Source organism: Teleopsis dalmanni, chromosome 2, assembly GCF_002237135.1.
Source record: "Teleopsis dalmanni isolate 2A chromosome 2, ASM223713v2, whole genome shotgun sequence".
Lineage (NCBI taxonomy): Eukaryota > Metazoa > Arthropoda > Insecta > Diptera > Diopsidae > Teleopsis > Teleopsis dalmanni.
This window is the reverse complement of record NC_051847.1, coordinates 113,934,849-113,946,868: the sequence shown is the minus strand read 5'-3', so window position 1 is coordinate 113,946,868 and position 12,020 is coordinate 113,934,849. Positions and strand designations below refer to the sequence as shown.

At 31.9% G+C, this 12,020-nt stretch overlaps 1 protein-coding gene across 1 annotated transcript; it reads right to left on the bottom strand.

The window, feature by feature from the left end:
* Positions 1 to 3,762: 3,762 nt before the first annotated feature.
* On the bottom strand, positions 3,763 to 10,867 carry LOC119681079 (aminopeptidase N-like). Its single transcript, XM_038094149.1, has 5 exons — positions 10,352 to 10,867; positions 7,656 to 7,811; positions 6,122 to 7,535; positions 4,178 to 4,704; positions 3,763 to 4,122 (listed from the first exon to the last, which is right to left on the bottom strand). Exons 1-5 carry the CDS (start codon positions 10,846 to 10,848, stop codon positions 3,891 to 3,893), a joined length of 2,826 nt encoding a protein of 941 aa, XP_037950077.1. The 5' UTR covers positions 10,849 to 10,867; the 3' UTR covers positions 3,763 to 3,890.
* Positions 10,868 to 12,020: the final 1,153 nt, after the last annotated feature.

Sequence of the window (12,020 nt, the reverse complement as noted above, 5' to 3'; positions counted from 1 at the left end):
TTTTTAAACTTTGTGAGCCATCCATCATTTGCTTTGAACGCTGATGTATTGTTATCAGGACATATTTCAGCAAATAGCTTTAACCTTCGTCTTTAACTTTGGTCCATTAAGTGTACACTTAAAGGTTTTTACGCTGATGTAAAAGCCACTTAAACAGATATTTTTCCATCAGTGGATATTCTGCGCCAAGCAAAGATTTATTGCTTCCTTTTTCATAAGATTCAGAAGCAGCAGTAATTATGACCTCTTTTTTGGATTAATTGTAAGTGATAGTAGATTTTGTCACATTGTACTTCAAAGCTAAATAATTCGCTTGGAAGCTCTTATCAAGCTTTACTAATATCTCTGCTTTAGTTTGTAAAGATAATATATTTTTTTTACGCTTATTTGACATTTTTTTTATAGTTTTCACTCTTAATCAAAAGTACATATATACGTCAGTACACATCAAGCAATTAATTACTAATGCACTTGAGCATGACAAAAACTTGCATTTCTGAATGCGTCTCATAAAAGTACGCATTTTGGGAATTTCCCTCTTTTTGTTAAAGTAAAGTACGAACAATAACATTTATCAACTTACTAATTTATACAAAACAAAAAAAAAATAAATAATAAAAACAAAATTCGTTAAAAAATTAAAACCAAAAGTTCAACTTTTAGAGCTTACAGTGCAAATAATGTATTGAAATTTTTTGATTCTAATTTCTGGACAATTCGAATTTATAAGAGTTCTAATTTGTGAGCCTCTTCTGTATTATATTAAAAGAAAAAATCAATAATTTATATATAACTTTAATATTACATCAATATGGAATAAATACTTTTCACATACTTCTTATAACATCAAACCAACTTTTTTCAAACAAATGAGTTTGTACTTAGAACCTTAGAACCATACATGTTTATGCAGTGATCAAACAAAATCGAACGCACTTGCAGCGTATAAATGTGCGGCCAGCTACTCCGCACACAAAGCGGCTATTATATGGTATATAAGAGCAACAGCTAAAAAGGGAGAGACGAAATTTGAAAGAAATGTATGGTGATGTGAGCTGCAAACTTTAACCGCTTCGGCAAGTTAACATGTTGGATTCTTATACATGCAGTTGATATTCAAATAGAGAACAGAAAATTACTCTCATACAATTCCCAGTCTCTATTTCTCATATTTTAAGCTAGAGCACACGCACAGTATTTTGTTCATTCTACTTTTGTGCACACTTATGACAGAAATTTATGAATGCAATTGCTTAAAGGGGAAAGACGAAATATGATAAATATGTTTTGCGATGTGAGCTGCAAACTTATGATCACAACTAACGACTTTGGTAGCTAAGAGAAGCAAATTAAATGAATCTTTAAAAATATATATGTATATAAAAATGTAATAAATATTAATTCTGGTTGTAAAGATATTTTATATATTTTTATATATATTTTGACAATTTGCAAATTATATTAGGGTGTGCACCGCACACCTCCGCACCTTAGAGCCGTCGTGACTGATTTAGTCGTCACTGATTTATATACATTATAAAATTTAGAAAGGTATAAAGTCTTTCTAAATTCTAATTAAAATATCGTGCTGATCCCTATTGATTATTAACTACTTATCTATGGGCATTCGGAAATTATTCCAAACTTCTAAAGAAGCTCAAAAAAGTTCTTGTATTTTTTTCTTTTTCTCCTTTCTTCTTCTTCACAATTGTCACATTCTTTATTATTACATTCAAATATGACTATAATATTCTTTCGTGATCATCTTTACTATATGATCTGTTTGGGAACATGCAGTAATACCTTTTTTACAAGTAAGAGTTGCGACTGTCAATAAAGCGTTTAAGATGATACGATTTGTCAGAAATTAAAGTGGCGCTTCAAGTTTTGTGCTGTGTACCCTTCTGACTGGTTGATATAAATAATCTTCACTAACAATTTTATCTTGTTATGGGCGGCGCGATAGTTTAGTTCCGCCATATATGTACTGTACACTCAATTGGGTTTGATTACTTCAAAAAAAATTTTTCGATTAGATTTTTTGTTGCAGTAGATGAAAATCATAAACAGCCACAGTGTGAGACTTGATCCAACAAAAACAACCTCTTAGGAATGAATGGAGAAAATGGGGAGAGAGATATGAGCAGGAGGCTTCGTACCTAGGGAACTAAGTTTATCCAAGCCTGAAAACATTGGCATGGCATAGATTGGGAGTAGGTGAAGGTGTTGGGAATATAGCGCATTCGCGAGAATTGGGCTAGCAGTAGAGCGGTAGACTCTGTGAACAGTGTCACGAGAACCGCGGTTATAGACAGGGAGGAGGGGGCTCAGAGTCTCACTCATCGAAATATAGTGTAAGATATTGGGCAGGTTTGTAACGCAAGGTTTGGACGAGGTCCGCGGGAATGATGCTGTGGATGGAGGCGTTGGGGAGAGATTGTGCAAGTGAGTCAGATACCTTTGGGTGAGTAACTGGGGGGGAGGGTGGTTGTTTACTGTGTCAAATAAAGGACGTAGTTACAGAAGTTATGCCTTCAGGGGTATTCAGGGGAATGGGGGTATTGCGGAGCTTTAGACCGATCTGTGTGACACTAAAGCCTCTGGTGCGATCTCGTCTTTGGCATTGCTCGATAAAATGAATATATTACCATCATATATATCTATTTCTAGATAAATTATAGCATTATGCGTGATATTAATAATACTGCAATGATTTTTTGGCAAAAATACCTTAAATAAATACCAATTTTATATATGTACAAAAACGAGCTCAAAATAAAACTGTATAAGTTCAAAAAAGGAAATTGACTTGAGGGAACGATAGAAGTGTTGTCCTGACACGAAAGCGGCTAACTAAACGCTCATGTCGTCTTCTCTGATGAGTTAAAATTTCTAATTTATAAACAATTAAATCGACTTTATTTAATCTGTTAAATAAAATCATATCAAAATGCATTTAAATGGTCACAAGAAGTGAATCTACGCTATTTACGATAATTTCTGCAACCTTAGCTATCGATAGTTAGTAGTTATATATAGTTGGTATATCTTGCTATTTTTTAACCATGACAAAAATATCAAATTTTAAAGCCCGATATCTTAAGTTGTTTAGAATAGCTGATTCTACTAAAACTAGTTTTTAGATAAGCAAGCCCGGAAAATTGGAATCGTGCCGAAACAATATGTTTTAATAGTATATCCCAAAATGAGGTTATAAAATATTGTTGCACCATCTATTGATATTAAAAATTGTAAAAATAAAATATAAATTTTTCATTTATAAACTTTAAATTTTAGAATTCGTTTCTTGAACAATTAAATTTAAACCATACATATATGAGATCGAACACATACTATATATATATATATACATATTTATGTATATGGTATATTTATGTATCACTAATATCCGTTTGGAATATATTCTTATATGACATCTACATATATTAAACCTTAGTTAATCTTCTTATTTTTTTTATTAGAGAGTCATGTTTCGAAAACTTCTGTCTTCAAATTATTTGTTATTTTACCGAACGTGTTCTAAGTGCCTTATATAACTGTGGAACTAAAATGAATAGTTACAATTTTTCCATTGTGCATATATCATATTTTTTTTATAAATATGATTTAAAGCCTATATTATGTTACATATCTATAAGTCCAAATATTTCATTTTAATCCAATTGCATGGATTTGAGCTAAAAAGGAAGCGAATTGATACAAAAATAGAACAATTTTTTTTTTCATTTAATTACTTATATTTATTAAAATAATACTATTATTCTAGAAATGGGCTGGTGTGGCTTTAATGTGGTAATAGGTTTTTTATTTTTAACATGTGGTAATAGTTTTTCGTAAGTAAATAGGTAAGTCACCACAGACAATTTTCTTTAGAGAAGACGGCTTCTCAGTCGCTCAGAAATTTCATTATAGTTACGATTTTTCCATTGTGCATTTATTTGAATTGTTTCTAATGCTCGTCGTACACTCTGCTCAGCTTTGTGTAAATACTTTTTATTTTGTTCAGCAAAACTTTTAATGTATTCATAATCTCTCTGGCTAGCCATTTGACTCGCCAATGGCGTCAATAAGCGCGCTAAATCTGAGCTATCCGGTTCATAACTAATAAGAAAATAACTAATATTAAATTCATTGATATAACTGAGCATATACTTACAAATCGTGTAAAAATTCAATATTCGATAAAAAGTAATCTTTAGCTAAATGGAAACCAACTTCTCCGCGTGCTACTGATCCAAAAGCATAAAACGAATCCTGTTTTCGAATATGTGAAGTTTCATCAAATGACCATTCCAAGTATCGCTGCAGTAACCAAACTTCTCGCGTACAACCAAGAGCAGAGATAATTGTTTTCTTTTCGGCAGCAACATTTGAGTTTTTATAACGTAACCAAAGGAAATGCCAGTCATCGTCATTACCATGACGCATAGCTGTACAATATACTACTGATCGTAGATCAGTTGGTATGGGGTTATTTTTGTCTGGATCTTCAACTCTACGCCATAGTTTAAAGTAAGTTCTAGCACGAGCTATACAGTCGTGCACTTCAAATCGGCAAGACCAACCGGCAATAAGTACTTTGTGCAAAATCGCACTATGATTATCTTCATCTGGATTTCTTGTAGTTTCATTTAATCCATTTAAATAAATGTAAATTGGAGTCAAAATTTTACGCATATATTTCTGTAAATCAATTAAAAATGATAAAACTTTATAAGCAAGTTATTTGATTTTTTTTAATACATTTTAACTTTTATATAGTACTATCAATACCGATAATTACGCTAAGCTTGGTGGCTTAAAGAAATAACTGATCTTAGAATTCAAAGCTGAAAAATTATTTTACTCAATTAAAGCCCTGGTGATTTATTGTTTATAGAGATTATTCTAATTCAAATTATTTGAACAAGTTGTCAAGATAGCGAAGCGAATATCTCGGCTAATATTTGTTAGCAAATTAAATAAAACCGCTGAAGTCTGTAAATATAGAAACATCCTACCCAAAATTGAAACTAATAACATTCTCAAAACAGTATTGGTTCAGAATAACCTCGTGATATGAAACTCTAGACACTATAATAGAAACTTACTTGCCCGGGAATTTCAAAAGCTTTAAAGCTTCAATTGAAAATAAAACCTTTACATCAAGAGGAATACCTCAAGCAGAAGTTATATGTTACCATTCATAGAGTACAATGATAACTGTACAATTATTGGACAACCCATTTTTAAGGATCACGAAGATATCTTTTATACTTACAATGTAATATGTTTATATATATAAGTTGCTCTGATACGGAATTCTATTCTGTGTTAGATGTGGCTTATTATTCCAATGTAAGTCATTCTCAAATAATTTTTTTTTTTGATGTGGAGTTTATTGAGATTTTATATACCGAAATAGATACTTTATTGCTTCATCTTTACGGCACAGCGTGTTTTTTTAACTATTACAGCTCAGTAGACTAATATAAAAAGCAATGATCAAAGGTTTTAAATATATATATATATATATATATATATAATATATATTTAGTCAAAGCTTTAAATATATATATATATATATATTTAAACGCTTTGATCATTGCTTTTTATATTAGTCTATTGAGCTATGAGCTAATAATAATTTTCAGTAAGAGGAACACTAAACTATAAATTTTATGGCTCAGTAACTTGATGCTACAATTGAAGGTAGGATATATGTTGAAGATAGAATTGCTCAGAACTTAAGGGTGAATTGGAAAGGAATTAATATACTAGACGAGACGAAACGAGCACAGATAAAATAAAACGCATTTGTGCGTTTATATGCTATATATGCAAATATACGATGGCATCTCACATGAAGCATTGTCGTCAATTCTTAAAATACTGCGATGACCTTTAAAACTATAACGTATAACGAAACTTATAAAACATTTTATTTTAATTTTTAATCAATCGAAATCAGTCAATCAAAGACTTGACGGCATAGCAACAGTTGAAAAATTACATTATAATCTTAAGCTCCTAAATCGAGTAACTATGTACTAAATAATTCATATAAATGTGTTCTATCGTCCTTTTAGTGCAAGTTTTTAAAGTTACATTTTTTGCTTACCTTAAAGAATTCATAATCCGGAGTTTGTCTTAATATTCTGTTAACATTGCTGAGGTTCTCTAGTGCTGCTATCCATGGTATATATTCCCTCTCACGTGTTAAATATTCAATAAGACGCATCGCTACATCGTAATCAACATCTCCACTCCAAGCAAGTGATAAGGCGTCATCAATTAGTTGAGCGCGATTTATTATATGAATTTTTTCAAAGTTGCTGCTTAAAAGCGTGTCTATTAACATATTCCAATTGTGGTCATCATACTTAACTTTATATAGGCCAGCCATTTGTATATTGAATATAATCCATTCGTTATCATTGGGCATATTTTCAAGAGTTTTTGAAATAGCACCAGCAGTACTCTCACATTCTAACCAGTCTTTTGGTGTGGTAGCACTGAAGTCAGCTTGGTTTTCCAATGTATAACTCAATGGTACCCACCAGCAATTCTTTTTATCAGTACGACCGCTTTCTGTGTCAAGTAAATAACGTGTCTGTGAAACTTCAGCTGTTTTTCTTTTATAGTCGCGTGAAACAGTAATGACAGGATATCCAGTTTGTAAGGTCCATGAATCCATTATAAGTTTTATATTGAAATGAGTTGGTATAGCACGAAATTTATGAGCAGATTCTGTTAGTGCAGCCCATAAATTATCTTGTTCAGCATTGCTGTATGCATGCTTTCTAAGGTAATTAGAGACTCCAGTACGAAAAGATAAATCTCCCAAGAATAAATGCATCATACGTAGTACAGCAGAACCTTTCTTGTAAGAAATTGAATCAAATATTTCAGAAATTTGACTAACATGATGGATTGGTTGAGAAATAGGATGACTAGTTTTAAGTGCGTCCACTTTAAATATTGCTAATGTGTTGTCAACAGATTCTTCAATTAATGATTTCCATTCTGGACTTATATGTTCTAAACCTAAACTGGCAATATATGTTGCAAATCCTTCATTTAACCAAAGGTCTGTCCACCATTTCATTGTTACTAAATTACCGAACCACTGGTGAGCCAGTTCGTGAGCAATTACCGAAGCTACGCGCTGCTTATTAGCTACAGAAGATACATTTGCAGCATACAATAATGCGGTTTCTCTATATGTTACCAGGCCCCAATTTTCCATTGCTCCAGCACTAAAATCAGGTATTGCTATTTGATCAATTTTGGCAAGCGGAAACTTTATGTTGAAGATTTCTTCATAATATTCTAATACTTTCGGACCAACAATACCAGCATAATTGCATTGGTCGATAGCATCTCGTCTTGCCCACGTACGGAATTGCACATTATTTTTTAAGTTCGTTTCAGCTCTCACGTAAGCAAAATCATTCACTGTATAAGCCACTAAATAAGTAGACATCGGAACTGATTCTTCAAATTCACTCCATAGCCAATCCTTTTGTTCGTGCCTTCATAAAAAAAATTTATTTTATTAATAAATATGTTATTGAACCTATACTCGTACATACTCGTAGGACAAATAATAAATAATTATTAATATTTAAAAAAAATACAATATGAATACATACATTGGACGAGCTTCCCTCAATGGCATATTACTTAAGGCTGTGTAATTCTTATGGTGCCCCAACATGACAGTAAAAGTAGCCTTATAATCTGGTTCATCGAAACACGGAAAAGCAGCACGAGCAGCAGCAGGCTCAAATTGGGTTACTGATAGCCATCTGAATATGAAAACATAAGTTTTATACATTAATTATATATTTTATTTTAAAAAAATATTGATAAAATTAATTAAATTGATATATCTTTTATAGCAAGATCTATTACGAAAAAAAAATATAACCGTTTTTTACAATAAATTATAGACAAGATTATCTGATTATATAGCAAGAATAATCTATGCTCTTACTATTGCAACTCTTCACAAATCCGACCATGTTGTAATAATATTAGGTTGTTAGTGTAAAACACCTATTAAGCATCTACAAGATTCTTAATTAGATTAAATAGTTGTATATATCCAAACCAAATTTTAACAATTTCTATCTTTAAACAGTCTAATTTATATGCATACTTTTATGTATATTTTTAACAATTGTTATTCAAATTTACCAATTAAGTAAAAACTGCATACCCGTAAACAAATTATCATATAAGGATAAGGCACTTAAACTGGTACTTTATAGAAAGTTACTCGTATACCAAAGTTCGGATGAACTTCACCTTGCTTTTTCATATTACTTTTATACATAATATATTGAATTTTTACATTCCAATACTAATCCCAAGTTTAACTATAAAATATTAATTTGTTGAATCGCAATGTTTTCGCTACATTTAATTAAATTAATTAAACCCAGTAACATTTAGAGCAAGTTATACGAAGATCAGATAAAAAATTCTTATAAAACAGTGCCCAATAGATTCCTTTTATTTGTGCAATATTTAAAAAAAGGGAAGGAAAGATAAGTAGTTTGAAATTTCTGAAATATCTCCTCTACCATTTTCATGGCGGTTTTTTCAAACTTCAATAATAGGTTTTACCAGATTTTAAATTGTGAATAACACCTCGTTCAATAATGTGTGTGACTGACACATAGATGGCGGCACTAATACTAAATAAATATTTTTTTTCGAAAGTGACAACCTTTTTAGACTTACTGTCAAAATCATATGTTAATCCGACCATTTATTTACAAGTTACAGTGCTTTTAGTGACGCTATTTTTGAGTTTTCAAAAAAAAAATGAATTCAAAGTAATTCCGTGTGCTGATTTATCATTGTTTTTTAATGAAAAAAAATACTGTTCAATGCCAGGAATGGCTTGAAAAATATTATTCGGACTCTACTCCAACAAAAAGAAGCATTTGTTATTGGTATGCCGAATTCAAACGTAGTCGTACAGACACCGATGACATTCCATCTACTGGACGGCCAAATGACGCTGTTATTCCGGAAAACGTTGAAAAAACACTGAAAATCATTATGTCTGACCGTAAAGTGAAAGTGCGGGAGATTGCTGATATTCTACAGATATCAGCAGGCAGTGTACACACCATAATACACGAACATTTGGGTATGAAAAAGGTGTTTTCCTAATGGGTGCCGCGTTTGCTCACAGCGGAGCAAAAACAACAACGAATCGATGATTCAAAGAGCTGTTTGGACATGTTTACGCGCAATAAGTCCGAGTTTTTGCGTCGGTACATCACGATGAATGAAACATGGATTCACCATTTCACTCCAGAGTCAAATCGGCAGTCTGCTGAGTGGCATGCAGCCGGTGAAAGCCGCCCAAAGCGACCAAAGATGCAACAGTTGGTTGGCAAGGTTATGGCGTCTGTATTTTGGGATGTGCATGGAATAATATTCATCGACTATCTCCAGAAAGGGAAGACATCAACAGCGACTATTATATAGCGTTATTGGAGCGTTTGAAAGACGAAATCGCAAAGAACGGCCTCATATGGCGAAGAAAACAGTTTTGTTCCACCAAGACAATGCACCGTGTCACAAGTCGATGAAAACGATGGCAAAATTGAACGAATTGAGATACGAATTGCTGCCGCACCCACCGTATTCTCCAGATCTGGCCCCCAGCGACTACTGGCTCTTCGCAGACCTCAAAAAGATGCTCCGTGGTAAGAGATTTGGCTCAAATGATGAAGTAATCGCCGAAACTAACGCCTAATTTGAAGGCAAAGAAAAATCGTTTTACAAAGGCGGTATCGAAAGATTGCAAAAGCGTTGGAATGGTTGTATCTCCCTAAAAGGGGACTATGTTGATGAATAAAAACGAATTTTGGCAAAAAAATGTGTTTTTGAATTAGTTAGTCACACACATTATTGAACGACGAGTTAAATCGTGATTTCGTGAATCTATATTTTTTTTTTACATTATATGTATTATCATTATGTGAGAAAACAAAAACACTTAAATAACTTGATGAGTACAGTTCCTTACATTAATATGACATCGAATTGACTATGATTTTTATATAACGGAGGCACCTACTTCAAGTTCTTTTTTCAGTTATACAATTATTTTTGGATTATTGGAATAATTCTTAATTTTAACACTCATATCAATGTTCATTAATATAAAATTTTAACTTCTTGTTACGAGCGGATGTGCTCATATTGTGAAATGAAGACCATTAAATGTACAACATGCACTTAACATCATTAAGGGACATTTTTAAAGGGTTTTTATCGAATCAAATTAAGAATTATATGAAATAAATAGATCATATAAACTCACCTTGTTTTATTTGTCGTTTTGTCGTGATATGAAGACCGGTAATATCCACGTAGCTTATGATTCAGAATACCAGCGAAAGGTATTGTCAAAATATACTCCTCACCTTGCTTTGCCTGTTTACATAAATGCATGATGTAGTAATCATGTTGCGGATTCACCTCCGTTGAGCTGATGCAATTTTGTCTGTCATTATGGAGCAAATTCTTCAGACTGATTTGTTTTTCGTCGATGGTCAAATTTTGAGAATGTATCGTTATATTATTAGTATTTTCTGCTATAATTAAATGCATAATTACATCTCCAACAAATGTTAAATTATTCGGATTAGAGAGATGTGTGACCACTTGCAAGTTATATTTCTTAGGACGTATCGATGTTGGTAATCGATAGTGATCATAGTTCGGTGTTTTTGATACATTATTGTATTCGTCTATAGATGTGTTGCCGAGCGCAAAGCCCGTTATTGAAACACATATTATTAACAGTTGTAAAAACATTTCTAAATATATGATAATAAAATCAATGCATCAATTTATTTTTTATTATTTTATGTTATTTAATTTTATTTAATATTATTATTATATGAGCTATATATGTAAGTGTACTATTAAATTATTAAAGTACATCCAGTTAGTATTTTGAAATGACAGATTTTATTTAGAAAGTTGTTCTCTATTTATACAAAATAACCTTAAAACTAACTTAACTAATTTTACTATAAAGGTTGAAACAATATGTTGTCTGTTAACTCTACTTTAAGTTTACTGTATTATTTTTAATTTAATTTCATTGCTGTCGCAAAAATCGGTCAAAAAAGGATACAAAACGGAAATCCTGACACTTGGGATTTATCCTTGTATTGTCTTTACAAATATATTTTTATTATCATAATTGGATACGGTGCCTTGTTTGTCAAAAAATATTAGAAAATGTTACAATATTTGCTATTTTAGTTTAGGGTATTTTTTCCTAGTTTACATAATTCTGAGAATTTAAACGAAAACAGATTTATAATCAGGGTTCGTATTTGCTCACTCATGAGCAGCTCAGGCTCATGAGCAAGAGCCAATTCTTACGTGAGCCCAAAATTGGCTCATGAGCGTGAGTCCATAATTGGCTCATATTGAAGAGCTGCTCACCAGCGTGAGCCTTCAAGTTGCTCATATTGAAGAGCTGCTCATGAGGTCTCACGAGCTCAACTGTTTAATAAAAAGCGATTTATTATTTTATTTTATTTATTTATTTTTTTAAACGTGAAAATATATAATTTCATATTAAAACAATATAAAGAAACAATAATTTGAATTTGAAAAACAAATTTATGAAATATTATTTTCCACAAATTAACAATAAAAATATACATATTTATTGTTTATTTTAGGATCTTTGATTATTTCCATATTTTAGTTAGTTTAAGGTTATTAATATTTTTAATCTTTTTAATAACATGTTTTCACAAAAAAAAATAATAGCAAAATCTTAAATTGGGCGCATGAGATCCCATGAGCCGCAGCTCATACTCTTGCTCACGAGCGGAAGCCCATTTATAACTTAATGGCGGCTCTTGCTCGTGAGCGTGAGCGTGAGCTCTGTAGTTGGGCTCGCTCGTGAGCGTGAGCCATCGTATGAAAAGAGTTTTTTGCAGGCTCATGAGCCGTGAGCAGAATGA